This window comes from Cetorhinus maximus, chromosome 8, assembly GCF_964194155.1.
Source record: "Cetorhinus maximus chromosome 8, sCetMax3.hap1.1, whole genome shotgun sequence".
Taxonomy (NCBI): domain Eukaryota; kingdom Metazoa; phylum Chordata; class Chondrichthyes; order Lamniformes; family Cetorhinidae; genus Cetorhinus; species Cetorhinus maximus.
In genome coordinates this window covers 5,246,035-5,265,581 of record NC_135886.1, presented here as the reverse complement: position 1 = coordinate 5,265,581, position 19,547 = coordinate 5,246,035, and the positions used below count along the sequence as shown (strand labels likewise).

Below are 19,547 nucleotides of genomic sequence, written 5' to 3'. Positions count from 1 at the left end.
ACCATGACACAGGAAGTCATCCAAGTGGGCGGAGCAAACAGGAATGAAGTGGTAGTGAGGGATAGTATAGTCAGAGGGATTGACACCGTTCTCTGCAGCAAACAGCGTGAGTCCACACGACCATGTTGCCTGCCCGGTGCCAGGGTGTGGGACGTCGGCTCGGGGCTGGGGAGGAACTTTCATTGGAAGGGGGAGCACCCAGTCATGGTGGTCCATGTAAGCACCAACGACATAGACAGGACAAAGAAGGAGGTTCTGCACAATCAGTATGAGGAGCGAGGCACCAGATTAAGAAGCAGAACCTCAAAGATCATAACCTATGGATTATTACCTGAGCCATGTGCAAATTGGCACAGGACAAATCAGACTCAGGAGGTGAATGTGGCTCAGAGACTGGTGTGGAAGAAGTGGGTTCTGGTTTGTAGGGCACAAGAGCCAGTACTGTGGAAAGTGGGATCTGTACCATTGGGACGGTCTACACCTGAACCGTGCTGGGACCAGTGTTCTGGCGAGCCACAGAACTAGGGAAGTAGAGAGGGTTTTAAACTAAATAGTGGGGCAACAGATCATATTCGGGATAATGTTGTAATTCAATGAGCAGATACAAGTCAAAAGAAAAAGTTGTTATTAGGAAAAATGAAAAACAGACACTGACAAGGGGGGATAGAGAGAACAAATCTAACAGTAAATCAACAAATGAAACTAAAGGTTATAAAAAGTTAAAAGGATAAAACTAAAAGCTCTGTATCTGAATGCACGTAGCATTCAAAACAAAACAGATGAACTGAGAGCGCACATAGAAATAAATAATTACAATTTGATAGCCATTACGGAGACATGGCTGCAGGAAGACATGGATTGGGATGTGAATATTGAAGGGTACAGGGTACTTAGGAAGGACAGGAAGCGAGGAAAAGGTGTAGTGGTAGCTCTGTTAGTGAATGATGGTATTAGTACAAGAGAGGAAGAAATAATTGGAGCTTGTCAGAAAGTCATGGTGATAATCATGGGAGATTTTAATTTACATCTAGACTGGAAAAGTCAGATGGACAAAGATAGCCTAGCTGAGGAGTACATTGAATATTTTCAAGATGGTTTCTGAGAACGGCATGTTCTGGATTCAACCAGACAGCAGGTTATACTAGACCTGCTATTGTGCAATGAGATGGGAGGAATTAACGATCTCACTGTGCAGATGCCCCTAGGAAACAGTGACATAATAGGAAGAATTTTACATTCAGTTTGAGGGAGAGAGGAATGGGTCTGAGTCTAAGGTCGGGATTTTCGGGCCCTGTTGCTGGTGAGACTCGCTGTGGGGGAGGCAGATCCCCAGACAGAAGCCCCACTGACTTGCGACGGGACCGGAAGGGCCGGCGAGTGGGTGTGGAAAATCCCGCTGTAAATTTTTAAACTTAAATAAGGGCAATTATAAGAACATGAAAGCTGTGATGGCTAAAGTGAATTGGCAAAATAGATTAAGGGACAGGTCAATCGAGATGCAGTGGCTCATATTTAATGGGATATCTCAGAATGCACATTCCAACGAGTAAGAAAAAGTCCAAGTGACGGACACACCATCCGTGGTTAACTTGAAAGGTTAAACATAGTATCAAACTCAAAGCAAAAGCATATAATTCTGCAAAGAGGGGTGGCAGGTCAGAAGATAGGACAGAATATAAGGAACAGAAAAGAATGACTAAAAGACTAATAAGAAGGGAAAATTTAGTTTATGAGAGAAAGCTAGCCAGGAATATAACAACAGATAGTAAGAGTTATTATAAATATTTAAAAAAGAAAAGAGTGAACAAAGTGTGTGCTGGTCCTATAGAAGGTGAGCCTGGAGAATTGATAATGGAAAACAAGGAGATGGCAGATAAATTGAATAGGCATTTTGCACCAGTCATAGGGAAAATGTTAGAAGCTATTATTAAAGAAGATATAGAAGGGCACTTGGATAAGGTCATGGTGATCAGGCAGAATCAACATGGTTTTGTGAAAGGGAAATCTGTTTAACCAGCTGATTGGAGTTCTTTGAGGAAGTAACATGTGCTGTGGATAAAGGGGAACTGGTGGATGTAATGTACTTAGGTTTCCAGAAGGTGTTTCATAAAGTGCCACATCAAAAGTTATTGCGGAAAATAAAAGCTCATGGTATATGGGGTAACATATTGGTATGGATAGAAAATTGGCTGGCTAACAAGAAGCAGAGAGTAGGCATAAATGGGTCTTTTTTAGTTTGGCAAGATATACGAGTTTTGTGGCACAGGGATCAGTGCTGGGACCTCAACAGTTTATACTTCATATCAATGACTTGGATCAAAGGATTGAAGGGATGGTTTCTGAATTTGCTGATGACACAAAGATAGGTAGAAAGTAAGTTGTGAAGAGGACATAAGGAGGCTACAAAAAGATATAGATAGGTTTAGACAGTGGGCAAAGATCTGGAAAATGGAGTATAATGTGGGAAAATGTAAAATTGTCCATTTTGGCAGGAAGAATAAAAGAAAAGCATGTTATCTTAATGGTGAGAGATTGCAGAGCTCTGAGATGCAGAGGGATCTGGCTGTCCTAGTGCACGAATCACAAAAGGTTAGTGTGCAGGGACCGCAAGTAATTAGGAAATCTGATAGAATGATTTCATTTATTGTGAGGGAGATTGAATACAAAAGTAGGGAAGTTATTCTTCATCTGCATAGGGCACTAGTGAGACCACATTTGGAAAACTCTGTACAGTATTGGTCACATTATTTAAGGAAGGATGTAAATGCATTGGAAGCAGTTCAGAGAAGGTTTACCAAGCTAATACCAGGAATGGGTGGATTTTCTAATGAGGAAAGGTTGGACAGACTAGGTTTCTATCTGCTGGAGTTTAGAAGAGTAAGAGGCGACTTGATTGATACATATAAGTTCCTGAGGGGACTTGACAGGGTGGGTCCGGAGAGGATGTTTCCTCTTGTGGGAAAATGAGGGGTCACTCATTTAGAACAGAGATTAGGTGATTTTTTTTTAACTCAGAGGGTCGTGAGTCTTCGGAAATCTCTTCCTGAAAAGGTGGTGAAGGGGAGTCTTCGAATATTTTTAAGGCAGAGGTGGAGTGGCACAAATCAGCAGTAACTTGTGGCAATTCACGATTCATTGGCTTTTCTCTTCATCGCCAAAAGTTGCTGACCGATTTTCACATTAAAAGAGGTGTTTGTTGTTCATACCCCATTATATTTTCACCAAGTTCTAGCCCGATCTTCTCGAGTTGATTTTCCAGGCAACTTTTCTGGGTGGAAACATTGAACTTTATTTCCAAGACAGCAGCAGCAGCTACATGTGTGTATCTAACTCTATAACTAAAGGAGAACTCCCCGTGGAGGTTCCCCATGCTGCAAACTGGTTGGTTGACGCAGATCATGTTCTCTTACAACAAAGGATTATTCTTAATGTTACAGTCCTACGTTTATCAAAACTATAATTATTACAGTAATAGTAAGGGATAGTAAGGGACACAATTGGTCCCCTTGAAGATCAGAGTGGTTGTCTATGTGTGGAGCCTCACGAGATGGGGGAGATCTTAAACAGTTTTTTTGCATCAGTATTTACTCCGGAAACTGGCATAGTGTATAAGGAAGGAAGGGAAACAAGCAGTAGTGTCATGGAACATATAGAGATTAAAGAGGTGGAGGTGCTTGCTGCCTTACAGCGAATAAAGGTAGATAAATCCCCCGGGCCTGACATGATATTCCCTTGGACCTTGAGGGAGACTAGTGTAGAAATTGCAGGGGCCCTGGCAGAAATATTTAAAATGTCCTTAGCCATGGGTGAGGTGCCGGAGGATTGGAGGGTAGCTCATGTTGTTTTTGGTGTTTAAAAAAGGCTCCAAAAGTAAACCAGGTAATTACAGGCCAGTGAGCCTGACGTCAGTAGTAGGTAAATTATTGGAAGGAGTTCTGAGAGATCAGATATACAATTATTTGGACAGCCAAGGGTTGATTAAGGATAGTCAGCATGGCTTTGTGCGTGGTAGGTCGTGTTTAACGAACCTTGTCGAGTTTTTCGAGGAGGTTACCAAGAAAGTAGATGAAGGAATAGCTGTGGATGTTGTCTACATGGACTTCAGTAAGGCCTTTGACAAGGTCTCACATGGGAGGTTAGTTCAGAAGGTTCAGACACTTGGTATCCATGGAGAGGTTGTAAACTGGATTCGAAATTGGCTGTGTGGGAGAAGACAGAGAGTGGTAGTGGATGATTGCTTCTCAGACTGGAGGCCTGTGACTAGTGGTGTGCCTCAGGGATCTGTGCTGGGACCATTGTTGTTGGTTGTCTATATAAATGATCCGGAAGATAATGTGGTAAATTGGATCAGCAAGCTTGTTGATGACGCTAAGATTGGAGGTGTTGTGGACAGCGAGGTAGGCTTTCAAAGCTTGCAGAGGGATCTGGACCAACTGGAAAAATGGGCCAGAAAATGGCAGATGGAATTTAATGCAGAAAAGTGTGAGGTGTTGCATTTTGGAAGGACAAACCAAGGTAGGACATACAGAGTAAATGGTAGGGCACTGAGGAGTGCGGCGGAATAAAGGGAGCTGGGAGATCAGATACATAATTCCCTGAAAGTGGCTTCAGGTAGACAGGGTTGTAAAGAAATCTTTTAGCATACTGGCCTTCATAAATCAAAGTATTGAGTATAGGAGTTGGGATGTTATGGTGAGGTTGTATAAGACATTGGAGAGGCCAATTTTGGAGTATTGTGTGCAGTACTTGTTGCCTAACTACAGGAAGGATATCAGTAAGATTGAAAGAGTGCAGAGAAGATTTACTAGGATGTTGCCGGGTCTTCAGGAGTTGAGTTACAGGGAAACATTAAACAGGTTAGGACTTTATTCCTTGGAGCGTAGAAGAATTAGGGGAGATTTGATAGAAGTTTACAAAATTATGAGGGGTATAGACAGAGTAAATGCAAGTAGGCTTTTTCCACTTAGATTAGGAGAGATAAACACAAGAGGACATGGCTTTAGGGTGAAAGGGGAAAGGCTTAGGGGGAACATTAGGGGGAACTTCTTCACTCAGAGAGTTGTGGGATGGTGGAACGAGCTGCCATCTGACGTGGTAAATGCCGGCTCACTCTTAAGTTTTAAGAATAATTTGGATAGATACATGGATGGGAGAGGTCTGGAGGGTTATGGACTGGGTGCAGATCAATGGGACTAGCGGAATAATATTTCGGCACAGACTAGAAGGGTGGAATGGACTGTTTTTCTATGCTATAGTGTTCTATGGTTCTATGGTCCTACATTCCTCACCCTTTAACTTTTCTGTACATTTTGTATTTGCAAGGATGTTTATCTCATGACATTAAAATATTTACACAGGTCATGAAATTATAAGTTCAGTCTTTCAAGTGGTTTCCTGATCCATGTGGAATGTCATAGCTTCACGACCTCCGATTCTTTGGCAGGAACCATAGTCTCTGGAATAACATCAGGTACCTCATTAGGCACAGGCAGATCATGTCGTCCACTCCGACAGAGACATCGGGCATGACTATCCTTGGCTGTACAACTTTAACAGGAACCATAGGTTCAACAATGGCTACAGGTGGAACATCATTTTGTGGGGTATCTCCATCCTTTTTAAATCAATCAGGTACTTACGGGTGATCCGCAAAGATTAGCAAATAAAACCAAAATATTAAGAAATCTCTGTATTCAATTGGACAACTAAAATTCAGAAATGAAAAAAATGCTTCTGTTCCTGTGGGGATTGTAGAAATTGGGAGGGGGATCCTGTTCTAATTCACCTCACAATTCAGTATAAATACTCGCTCGGGTCACCATTATCCATATGTTCTAACTTTTTAACATTCTTGTTTTCGGGATTTTATATCCTTTCAATGAAAATTGGTTTAGTTCTTTTGTTAAATATAACTGACAGAAGTTCAAGTTCTTAGGGGTCAGATATCATCAGCTGCCTTACTGTGGTTTCATGATCTGGCTTCCTGCTATCTTCTTCCTCATTTAAATTCCTTGTATCATTTCTATTAGACACTTATTTCGACGTGAGAAACAAGAGCTGAGTGTCTGGAAACAAGTTCTGCCCTGATCTTTGTGAACAAAACAATGTGGATTTTGATTCTCTTCATTTGTTCTCTGCCCGGTGAGTGACAGCCAGAGCTGGATATTCCGATAATCTGAGTTGGTTTAACTCTCGTGCACTGGTTATACAGCAGATGTTTAAATATTTGGAGACATGCAAAGCCACAAAAGAGGTCTTGGGCACAGTGGGTAGTGTCTCTGTATCTGAGCCAGAAGCTCTGTGTTCGAGTCCCACTTCTGTTCTTATTGGGAATGGATGGCGCGTTCTAACCAGGACCAACAGGTTGATTATCAACCTGAAAATCTTCCAACAGACCTAAGGCTGGTGGGAAGAGGGTGAGAGATCCCAGTCCGACATGCTTGATGTGCAGTGGTGCCACTCATTCTGTTGTCTCCGGAGGTTAGTGACCTGTTCCAGGGAAAACAAGCTTTGGAAAGCAAAAGTAAACATGAGCTTTGTCTGCCGCATCCGTCTCTAGATATGGGAAATCTCCTAAGTCTAAAGGCACAAAATAGTCAGCAACACCAAATGAATAATAATTGTGAAGTATTTTATTACCTTGTGAATTTACTATCACACCATGGGAATAGTTAACAAATATACTGAACTGCATTATTAATTGTGAATGATAAGTTAAGGAGAATTTAATTTTCAAAAAGCTATGCAAGCAACATTTTGAAAATGATACCCTGTTTTAATTGGTAAATTTTCAATATAATCTGATGTCCAGTATACACTGAAGACTGCAGCGGTAATAATCCCACAAGTAAAACATGTCCCAAGTTTGCAAATATTTCTGTTTTTTAAAGTACAGTTGATGAAATATTGTTTTATGAGGCTCTCTCAGTAACACTGTTCCTCACTGGTAGATGCTTGGTCTACATCACCCTTCTCATAAATGGCCTTTTCTTTTTCATTCTTTAACTATAAGAAACTAGATTTTGCTCATCACTCAGTATTGCCACCTCTCCAACATTTTCGATGAATCTATTTTATAACACACAATGTTAAACTCCCAGCCCCATCTGCTCTAAGCCACAACTTTAACCTACCCAAAATATTTTGTGCCTCTAGCTTATCAATTTTATGCAGAATATTGATGTACTTATGGACAGGCAACTTAATCATGTTTCTGTCTGTTTGGCAATCTTCTTCTTTCCAATCCTTCCTCTTTCTGATCTGATCTCTTTCCCATTCCCTTTTCATCTGTAACTTTCCCTGTATCTTTTTCCTTTTCTTCACTTCTCTCTAGCCATTTAATTATTTTCAATCTCTCTTTTGTTATTTTAATACAAACTCTTTCCCCACAGCATGAGTTTCTGTCCCAGCAAGGCCAATTGTCTCATGAATGTTCAAGTCAAGGCATCCAAATCCCTACCTCAGGAATCTATCCATCCTACAAGGCCACCTATCACACAACCTCTCAAACCTTCAAGTCCTTCAAATCCTACCTTTGGACGTCCCTAACTCATTCAAGATCTGAACACCCCCTCCTGCAAGGACACAACCCTCCCCGCACCCCACCCACCTCAGATCAGAGCAGGGAACTGTCGGCTCCTATGACCGCCTCCACACTGCTCTCCAACCAACTGCAAATCAGGCCTGTCAATCAGGCTGGTTTCTGGCTGTGGAACCTCTTGATGATGTCATACGTAGTCTGGGGTTAAACACCACAGTATGAGGCAGAACCCCAATTTCCAGGTTCCCCTCACTCTACCAGCCCCTGCCAATATGTCAAGAAAATGCCCCAAATATCTCACGAGTAAATCATTGTCTGTGACGTGCTTTGGAATACAGTGAGGCTCTGATAAGTGTCTATATGAATGATTACTCACATCACAAACTTGATGGAATTTAACTCATTAAAATGTATCTGTTTGAATTAAGCAGATATTTCCTGTTCAATTTCTGAAATGTTGTCTCCTCAGTTTCAGGTGCATTGTGGGCAAAGGAGAGAGTAACAGGAGTTGTGGGAAGAGCGATCACAATAGAATGTCACTATGATGCACGGAGCTACGAGTCACATATAAAACATTGGTGTCACGGCTGGACTCGCCAGTGTCATGTTTTAGCATCGACAAATTGGCGAAATGGAAGAATATCGGTCACAGATTACAAGTCAACAGGAATATTTATTGTTACTATGGAGGATCTTCGCTCAGGAGATACAGGATGGTACAGCTGCGGTATTGGAAAAACTGGCCTTGACTCAATGTTTGCTGTAAAGCTACAAATATCTTACGGTACATTTCTTACTGATTCTCTTTATTACTGTCGACTGAAATGTCCGATCAATGTTTTGTCTGGGAGGAAACATGACAACTCCGATATCCCGAGGCTCCTCAGCAATGCAGAGTCTTAAAGGTAAAGGGCAGAAATCGGGAAATCCGATTCATGTTACCCAAACCCAATTCATGGCCAGTCCAACATGTCAGAGTTGAACTTTACAAGTGAACTAAACGGAAATTGAAAAGTTGTTTGGATGGTAAAAGAAGCCTCTTTATTAATTGTTGAGACAATGGGCTGGATTTTCAGCCTCAAAGCGGGTAGGGGGAATTCGGAAAATTCCCCGCTCGGCCTTGGAAGAAAGTGCCCACAAAGGTGGGATTTCCATTGCTGGGAGCTGTGCCCGGGCTGCAGTCTGGCCCAGCCACACCAGGAAGAAATGCAGAGGCAGCCACAGGGGCTGCCGGCTGCGGAGACGGGCTGGTTAAAAGGCCCCTCCTTAATGCCGTTGGACTTTGTAACAGCTAAAGTCAAAACACAAAGGCCCTTCACCCCTCACAGCCCAAAAAGGGGGTGGGTGTGAGGGGAAAATTTGTCATCAGGGGGCTTGGAGGTGGGTGGAAGTGTACAGCTTGCAGTCAGGAGCATGAGGGGGTATAAGGCGTGGTCCTACATTTCACCTGTTGTAGAATTTCCCAGTGGGCAATAAGAAAGCAGCAGAGGACACAGGGTAATTATTGCTGCATTTGCCTGATTTTTAAGGAGCTTCATGAATTGTCGTTGCAATCTCTCCTTGGTTCCATTCAGGAAGTTGGGTAATCCCAGGATGTGGCATTAGATTCAAATGTACCATGAAATATCATTAGGATTCAGCAATTAATTTATTTACGTTTCTAACCCACCAATCTAAAGAGGCTTTGGAACAACCAGCCAAGCATGGCAGAGATAAACACTGAGGTCAGCATCTTGAGTCAGGTTCCAGATGTGTCATTTCACATGTTAACCCTGACCCCATCCACATAAACTGCTCCGAGTCAAAGCTCCTTCTGTTATGGCACGACAGATGGTAAATGCCAAGCTGCACAAATCCCAGAGGGGAACGTGAAACAGCTGCCAAAACGGTTTTTCCAATTTGTATAGTATGAGGAGTGGTTCTGAAATCAGGAAATGATTTCCCAGAATACATGTGATGATTTTATTGTAAAGTAAACATTTATTAAAAGAATAAAGGAAAAAAGACACAATTACATTTAAACACAAGAATAGATTCACACAGTAAACAGCACTTTAAAACAGTTCCACAAATATTAACCTAGCTAACCTCAGAGCTAATCTTTCTCTTTTCTGTTCAGCAACTATCATTATAGATTTAAAAAGCTATAGAAGTCCAGTAATTTTACCACACAGTGCTTTTACCTTGGGGTGTCCTCTGAGGCTGACAGCAACTGGGTCTTCAGGTCTGGGCCTTGTTCACACTGTCTCCTGGGAGTTCTGACCAGCTACCCTGCTGTCTTCAGGGAGATCTGGCCAACCATCCTGCAGTGTTCTGGGAGATCTAAGCAGTTACCCCCTCACATAGGCTTCAGTATTCCCTTAAATGCGTTTCTTCCCTTTGATCTCTCTTTGTTGCAACCAGTCTGTTCAGAAATGCTTTTTTCCCAGGATTGATTAAATCAATCTTTACTTTACCTCTTAGACTTGTAAAAACAACCTTACCCTTTCTTTATGTCACTTCCTTACACCTTTTTACAACCTGCATATATCCCCCTTGGAACTAAAACAACTCAATTCAAACTATTCCTGTTATTGCTTCATGTACAAATCTGTTGAAGTTCTTTTTTGTTCATTAACATATCAAAACCACTTCTTACTGTTGACTTTTGACCCTATCCACTGATGAGGCAGTCCAAGTCATGGAACCATAACCTTAAATCTGGAGTTAGGCTCGTCAGGGATGTCGGGAACACTTCTTCACACAAAGTATAGTGGAAATCTGGAACACTCTCCTCCAAAAAAGCTCTTGAGCTCAATTGAAAATATCAAAACTGATTGACAGATTTTATCTGGTAGCAATATTCGGGTTATGGGACCCAGGTAGGTAAATGGACATAAGATACTGGTCAGTTGTGATTTAATTGAATTGTGGAACAGGCTGAAGGGGCTGCATGTCCGGATCCCTTTTCCATGTTCTGGTCCACCGGTTAATTTTTCAGTGATCTGGGCCTTGTGAGTAACAATGTGCTGAGAAACAAGCTCATAAACAGTTAGCATTTCAAAGAGACACTTTTCAATCACCAGGCAAACGGTGACCTGTGTCGTTTCAGAGTACAGTTTGGGACAGTGAAAGCAGTGAAGGCCTGCCAAACCTCATTAAAAATGTTGGTGAAAGTGTCACTTTTCTCTTGCTAATTCCTTGATCAAAGAGGGAATTATAATTCCCACTCGCCCATCCTGCATCTGGTTGAAGCATGATGGGATTTGCTGGATCCAGAACCTTCTCCAGAACAGCTTGTGATCCAGGAGACACACGAAAGCTTCACCCCTATCTCCAGGCAAATGTTTTATACAATTTCTCCCACCCCATGATTGCCCAATCCTGCCCCAAGAAGCAAAGCCACCCCAACTCCCTCCTCTCTGCTGTGCTCCGAGGCCACATTCCCACCAATTTCCAAACTGTTACCGTAACTTTCCTACTTGGGAACCAGCCAAACTTTCAATCAGTGTGCAAGAATTCTGGTGACATTTCGCTGTTAAATTCGGCAAAAACTCAACATTCTTGGTATTTCCAGCTTTCTCACCACCCCACACACAGTCCCCCCACTCGTCTCCACGTACCAGGGTTGAAGTGTTCTATCGCAGCATGCAGAGAACCAGAGCCAATCACATTTACATTCTTATTCAAAGCTACAAAACGTGTAACCGATATCTGACAACATTTTGCCTTCATTTTCCCCTGTGCTTCCCTTAGATTCTTTCCAACTAATTCACATTCAACTCACAAACAATGAAACAGCATTGGAGGCTCACTACCAGCTACAAAGAGATATTGTTCACCATGATTTTCATGTTAACATATCCTCAGTATCATTGCTGCTGTTCTGATCTGGAGACCTGATTTGTTCTGATATAATGGCTGAAAGGGTAACTCAGGCCTCTAAGAGGATGGAGAGATATGGGGATGGATTTTTAAAAAGTATATTGTCAGGATTAGAGGTGGGCGGGTGTGAATTTTGGCACCGCTGGTCTCCATGCCCATTTACCGTTACAACACCAAACCCCAAACATTTTGAAAGTGGGTGGCTTGCAGTCAAGTAGTGGGCAGCTAACTTAGGAAATAACATTTACCAAAGGGGCCAATTAAAGACCCATTCCTGTGCCCACTGGGATTTCATTCGGCAATGCAAGCAGACCACATTGCCCCTTCAGGATCATGGCCCGGCAACTGCCGGGTTTTGAAACATAAAATAAACTTACCTGGACTTGCCCCTTGCTCTCTCCATGCTCAGGTCAGCAACTCCCACCTCACCTGGTGAGGCCCTCTAGCATCAGGGTCCCGCCCACTGTCCCTGATTGGATGGTGAGCCCAGTTCCAGGCTTTCGATTGGCTGGAACATTGAAAATTGCATTGGGCATACCTAAAGAATGGTGAATGGTGTCAGGACCTGGAACTATCTCCCATGTCCAGTTCCCAAGCCCAAATTAGACATCCACCCCATAGATTGGTAGATGTGTTGGTGAGATTCCAACATGGCAGATCCTGGCTGAGATGAAGTGCAAAGTCTGAAGATTATTTGATTATTAAATGTTCAGTATCTGAATGTTTCTTTCTTTCCAACAGAACCCGTCTCTGTTCCTGTGCTTAGATTTTCAACACCACCACACGTCTCATGTTCTGGGGGTTCAGTGTCCATCTCCTGTGAGTCTGTACAGGGATCCCTTCCCATTCAGTACACATGGTATGAAAAGACCCTGTCTGAGGATTCAAAGATCTCTGACACCAATAAACTGGATCTACATTGTCAATCCTTCACAAAGCAACTTCATCAATATCACTGCATAGCCTCGAATAATCAGGGAGAAAAACCCAGTTACACTGTTAACCTATCAATGATCAATGTAACAAAGAAAAGCTGCAGTTATGTGATACAAATTGGAAACATTGGTAAGTGTTATTTTATACAAACAATGTGGCGAATGAATTTTTTAAATTTATGTCTATCCAAACTGGTCACTGGTTCAGTTCCTTCAGTCAATCTGAGAAATGGCAACTGGCCAAATTCACTCTCTCTGGTTCCTCAAACATTCTGAACAAGGTCACTAAGTTGCATTTCTCATGAAAAATGGACAGGATCATAAAATATCCCCAAAACATGCAGAAATATTGCAGAATGTCCAACAAACCCATCAAATCAAAATAGCATTTGATTGACAGAGATTTCATAAAGCAATTTGTCTATTTCCAGCAGATGGAATTGTGAAATGCAACCTCCAACTGTTGTGTCCTAGTTTGGGAAGGATGTCACTGATAGAATAGAGAAGAATTGAATTAAAATGAAACCTTGGATGAGAGGTTTTAGTCATGAGAAAAGCATCATCACAACTGAGGTGAATGATCAGCTGGAGGCCTTGGAAATTGTTAGAAATTTTGATAAGGTAACTCTAACTATTTCCACTAGTCAGTGAGTCAGCAACAAGAGAGCATTAACTTTAAAATTATCACTAAAAGGACAAGGGGAGAAATTTGGAGAATTTTATTGATGCAAACTGTTTTTAGGACATGGAATGCCCAACTGAAATAAGTTTACAAACAAATTCAATCCTGGGTTTTAAAAGGGAAACAAAGAAACAAATGTATGAGGGTATCGGAAAAGGACAAGGAAATGGAATTAAAAGAGGAGATCATTCAGAGAACCAGCATTCGAGCGATGGGCTGAATTCCCTCCCCTGTGTTGTAATTTTCCATCATTCCAGTCAAAATCTCAAATTATCCCATTTAAAAAATTAATTATTCGCTCCCCATAAAACAATGACCCTGGTTCTGAAATAAGGAGGACTTTAGCCTATTTGAATGTAGCGGTTCAATTTTCTGCAGAGTGGGTGCAACATGTTCACCCAGAAACACCAAAATGGGCAGAAAACAAAGAGAATCGCATTTTCACCTGAGCAGCAGGAGACAGGAATTTACATGTGCAAATAGATTGACTCTGGTCATATGCCCATGTGGTCTCTTGCCTAAGTTGTCAGGGAAGAAGGGTGGAATTTGACACCCCCATCGCGGCAGGGACTGGGCTGTAAAATGCAGCATTCTAAACTCCATGCACTCCGGCAGGACCATCAAATCCCACTGTCATAAAACTCTGACCAAAGACTGTCAGCAGCAGGTAGAAATTACACCTGTAAACTGTATTGGTACTGGAGTTGTCAGCAGGGACTCAGTTGCACTCTGACCTTTGATGCCAGTCTTTAGTAGGTTCAAGTTCCCCTTAAGAGTTAAAATTCGGGCTTTATACCATGGTCCAGCACTGAGGTAGTGCTATACTGGTGGTGGTGCTGCTGTGTAGATGAGGTATTAAATTGAGGATCCACATCCGCTTTCGGTAGATTTAAACAATTCCAGGGTATTATTCACAGAATAGGGAAGTTCTCCTGGTGTCCTTGAAGCCTTTATTCCTCAACCAATACACACAAATTGGGAGCTGGAGCAGGCCACTTGGTCTTTTGAGCCTGCTAATGTCACTACAAAACAGATCATCTAGTGAATGTTTTACTGATGTTTGTGGGGCTTTGTTGTGTACGAATTAACTTCCACGTTTCCCGATATTAAAACTGTGGCTTTACTTCAAAAAAGTACTTCATAGGCTCTGAGACACTTTGGGATATCCCAAGGTTGTGAAAGGTGCTGAATCAACACAACTTATTTCATACCTTTTGAAACAAACGATTTATTAAAATATATCTGAACCAATTATCTGAGTGCAAACTGGAGGGGGGAAGGGGGAGGGAGGAGTCAGTCCCAGCAGCAAGGTGGGTCATTATCATTAAATGGACAGAAAATCACTGGCAGGTCTGAGACATTCACGGTCAGTGGATGAAGATTCCCATCTTTACTGCAAGCTCAGAAAACTGCCCCCAAAGGGCAGAAAGTGACCATTGCCAGTATTAGGATGTGACTGTTTAATGTGTTCACATGAAATTCATGTCACGAAAGTGTATCTCTGGATTGTAGTCCACTAACCTGAGCCCTTAACTTGCCCACTAGTAACTCTGTCCCACCAACTCTCAGACATAGTAAAGAAAGTGGAATTACCAGTAAAGATAGATCACCACCAGGTATCAGCAACCTCTCCACTTGTGACCAGAGAGGAGTAAATTACACAGAAATCAATTCTACCAGCCAGGATTTTCCTCAATTAATGAGTTTCCATTTGACAATGATGCTCTCTCAGTTGACTACAAGTGAAAATGAGGTGAATCTGAATGTTATTCCCTTGTTTCAACAGGACCTGAGTATTTTTGTGAAGTTTCTACAACAGTATCACCAACTACACATTTGACAAGTACAAATATAATTTCCACTATCAATCGATCCACACCTTCAGATCCCGAAAATCCTGAAAGGTACAATGTTCTCATGGATTGGCATTGCTTCCATATGTGAGACATACGATTGGCCAAAGGAGTGAAAGTTGTTCATTAATTTGGAAAGTAGCTCATCAGAATGGAAATGGTGGCTGGGTTTATATCAAGCTGTTGTGTTAACTTCTTAATGAGGATGCATTTTTCTGTTGGAGAATACAAGCAAGGAGTGAGCTTTTCCATCGTGTTGCCGCTCAGATGGTGTTTTTTGCCTTATTCACCTTGATTACTTCACCGCTACCGTAATCTCACTGTGTGTGAGGAGTTGTACTTGTCAAACTTACCTTGCTGCTGTCTACACTGACAGAGTAGTTGTATTTCTGCTGATGAAAATGGAGAATTAGCGTGATATACCTGCACATCCCTTGGTTTCACTAATGCGAGACGTCTTGCAGCTCTGGTCCCATTTCCATATTATTAGCCCGAGCTGTCGACAATAAGTAGCAGAAATTGTAGTCCGATGTAAACAGTCAGGAATCGGGTCTTTGAAGTTACAATGGTGATAAAGAGAAAACGCCAACTAAATGTCAAACAGAAAGAGGGACAGTTGGAAATGGACAGCAGGTATGTCCGCAGCTGTGGAGAAAATAAACACGTTCATGGTTTGGGTGCAGACACTTCTTCAGAATTCTAGTCCACACACGAACCGAAGCAGGTCCACTCACCCCACACATCCCAACTGAGCTGCTGAATGTTTCCAGAATCTTCTGTTTTCCGTTCATATTTCTGGCACATGCAGTGCACTTACTTTTATCCAGATTATTGTCAATGATTTAAGAAGTATTGAAAGTATCTGATTTTTATTTTCAGACAAATCTCTATGTCTGCTCTGTTGTATAAAGTTGACTACAGAGATCATCTGAATATGAAATCCATATATGTATGAAACGGTTTTTGCTTCCATTTTTTTCTGGGATCATCAGGTTTTCTTGCATTTGGATTTCAATAATTAAAACTGACCCAGTATTAAACAGGGCTGAGTGTTTAGCACACTCACCTTATGTGTCAAAGGCTGTGGGTTCACTTCCGCTCCAGAGACCTCAGCACATTATCTTGGCTGACACTCCAGTGCACTACTGAGGGAGTGCTGTGCTGTTAGAGGTGCCACCTCTCAGATGTGATAAACCCAAGGCCCATCTGCTCTCTCAGGTGGCTGTAACAGATCCCATAGTGACATTCATAGAAGAGCAGAACAGTTCTCCCTCGAGGCCTGGGCAACATCACTGAACAAAACAAATTATTTGTTCATCCATCTAATTGCTATTTGTGGGAGCATGCTGTGTGCAAATTGAATGCCACATTTGCCAAATAACAACAGTTACACTGCATCAAAAATATTCTTTGCTTGTAAAGTGCGTTGGGATGTCCTGAGGTCATGAAAGCCACTTTATAAATATCTACCTTTAAATATTTCTTTAAACAAATAGCCAGTGATCAACTATGAACCAACACTGTCCCTTGCCTATTCTCTGTTTCACAGTCTGATTTACATTGTGCTCGGAGTGCTGGGGGGCATACTTGTGGTGTTGGCTGTTTCTCTACTTCTGTACCTGAGGCAAATCAACAAGGATGAGTTTCTATTTCTCTTTAATCATTTCATTATATGGCAATAATTTGCTGCAGAATAGAAAGAATATACAGTTTGTCGGATCAATCAACAATCACCCATGACCCTAGTATTCTCATTCTAGTCTACACATATTGAACATGGGGCTGAATTTTTCTCTCTTCGAGCGGGCATGCGCCAGACCCAAACGAGAGTAAAATAGTGCGCGATGAGGTCAGACGAGCGTCTAGACGACATCGTACACTCTGGCGATATTTCGCTCTGCAGGCATGTGCGAGAGGCGGCAGCACGCCCGCTGACAATGAAGCAACCTATTAAGGCCCTTAATCAATTAATAGAATTGAATTTTTTGCTGCCCGTTCAACCGTTCGGTTGGCAGGTGGGCAATTCGGCCAAGCCGCCTTTGCACTTTTGGCGAAACCTCATCAATGGGCGGGACGGGGTTTTGACCAGTGATTAAAAAAAAAACTTTTAGAACTCATATTTAAATGCCCATGGTCATGTGACAGAGTCACATGAGGGGACATGTTTTCATTATTTTTCAGTTCTTTATTTTGATTGCTCAAAATCTTCAGCTCCCTGAGGCAGCTCTGAGGCTCAGGGAGCTTTCACTGTGTGCACGCTCACACATGCACAAACTAGCGCACTTGCCCTCCTCCCGTCCTAATGCCAGCAGTGCTAAGCGTTGCAGCGCGTATTATGCGCTGGTTGGCCATTAATAGGCCAGCCCACGTGAAATCGATGTTGGGGCCTGATCGGGGGCAGTGGTCGGCTTCACAACCACTCCTGAGCCCACCTGCCATGCCCACCCGACAAGAGCAAAATTCTGCCCATGGAATAATTAAGTCGAGTATTGCTGATAAAAAATACATTTGAACATATGAACAAGGAGCAGGAGTAGGCCATTCAGCCCCTCGAGCCTGCTCCGTCATTCAATAAGATCATGACTGATCTGATGGTAACCTGAAACCTGCATCCCAGCTACCCACAATAACCTATCACCCCCTTGTTTACCAAGAATCTATCCACCTCCCCCTTAAAAATATTCAAAGACTCTGCTTCCACCACCTTTTCAGGAAGAGAGTTCCAAAGACTCACGACCCTAGGAGTGAAATAAATTTTGCCTCATCTCCATTTTAAATGGGGGCGACCCCTTATTTTTAAATAATGACCCCTAGTTCTAGATTCTTCCACAAGAGGAAACATTCTCTCCACATCCACCCCATCAAGACCCCTCAGGATTTTAAGCTGTTGAAGCAATCAGCACTCTCTTCTCATGCAGTATAAATTGTTGCTCCCTTTATTGTTGGTATTCTTGCGAACTGTCCTGATGAGAACAAGGCAAAAAGCTTTGACAGCGTGTCTCTCTGAGTGAGTAAAAATTGGGCCTCTGATTTCTCCCTGTGATGAATCGCTTGACCTTCCATCAATGACACAACATAACAGGAACTCGTTTTCAGGATAGAATTGATCAGTTTTTGAAATGCTAAATCGTAAACACACGGGAGTTAATTTTCACCTTCACATCATGGGTGTTAATCTGTCAGAGTGCTACGTAGAAATTAATGGAATGAAATTTGGGTGCGTTCTCCAATAGACAATCTGTTCTGTCAGACAGTAAATGTCAAATGCTGGTAGTGTAGTTGCTGGTTTCTGATATGTGTGACCTATCTTACCGAGAGAAACTAGTCTTACTCTGTTACTTGCTTTAAACTGCTTTATAAACACTGTATTTAAGATAGGTTACAGAGTAGGTATGCCTCCCCTGAGTACAGAGTGTTCCATCCTCTCTCCCGGGAAAATAGCACATGACTGCCAATGTCATTGATACATCATGGTGTATATCACTCATCAGCATAGCTATTCTATTAACCCATTACACTACAAACGCTTTTGTCATGCTATGTATAATAACCAGGCTGATTGTTCAATCCATGCTGGAAATCATTGGTGCAATGCAGCTGAACGCATTTCCATGAATGTGGATCAATGTCAGGTTATGCACACTTGCAACACATGTTTAGTTTAGAGATTTTAAACGTATTAACCATTCCTTGTTACAGCTCTTTCAACAGTTACATTGTAATTTTTCAGGTACAAACAGCATTCTAAGTCATCGGAGAGACAAGACTCTCCATGATAATCAGGTAAGGATATTAACATTACTTCTCTGAATACTGTTTGGAAATTTGCAAGCTGGTGGATATAGAATTTACTAAGAGCTTACAGCCATTCGGCCCATCTGCTCGAGGCTGGTTTTTATGCTCCACACGAACCTCCTCTCAACCCTCTTCATCCCACCCTATCAGCATATCCTTCTGTCCTTTTCTCTCTCATGTGCTTATCTAGCTTTCCTTTAAATGCAGCAATCCTATTGGACTCAACTCCTCCCAAGGGAAGGAATGAGGAATTCAGAAGAAACTTATTTACCCAGAGAGTGTCAGAATCTGAAACTCGTTACTATAAGGCAAAGTTCAGGCAAACACCATAAATAAAGCTGGATAAAGCTGGATAAGCAGTTGAGGGAGAAAGTAATAGAAAGATATTTTGAAGAGGTTGGATGAAGAGGGGTGGGAGGAGGGTCGTGAGGAGAATGATACTGGTATAGACCCATTGGGCTGAATTGTTTGTTTCTGTGCTGTAAATTATTGTTAATATCTTGTAATCCTTTATAAACTGATTTATAATAATGAATAAATAGCTTTCTCCTCATAACAGCACAAGTCACCGTTCAAGCTAATCAAAAATAAATGCAATCATTTTTTTAATATATTTTAGGAATTGGCAGCAGAGGAAGAGAGCACTGAGTATGCAAAGGTAAACCACACTCAAAGGACCTCAGCAGGATCACACAGAGAGGGAACTGCCGAGTTGAATAATGAGGAAATCACATATGTAGCAGTGCAGTTGCAAAAGAAATCGTCTTCACGGAGAGGTGAAGGGACAAGTCACTCAGTTAACAACCCGGACAGTGTCATCTACAGTGGAGTCATGATTCACAGCCAGACCACAAAGAAAAGCCCTAAAATTCCATTAC

The 19,547-nt window shown here is 42.1% G+C and overlaps 1 protein-coding gene across 1 annotated transcript in view; it reads left to right on the top strand.

The window, feature by feature from the left end:
• LOC144684059 (uncharacterized) overlaps positions 1-18,650 on the top strand; it is a 177,933-nt gene extending 159,283 nt beyond the window's left edge. Inside the window, exons 16-19 of the mRNA XM_078547773.1 lie at positions 8,010-8,324; positions 12,146-12,469; positions 14,808-14,925; positions 18,605-18,650. Of these exons, the coding sequence (XP_078403899.1) occupies positions 8,010-8,324; positions 12,146-12,469; positions 14,808-14,925; positions 18,605-18,650 (803 nt within the window). The remainder of the gene's footprint in view (positions 1-8,009; positions 8,325-12,145; positions 12,470-14,807; positions 14,926-18,604) is intronic.
• Positions 18,651-19,547: the final 897 nt, after the last annotated feature.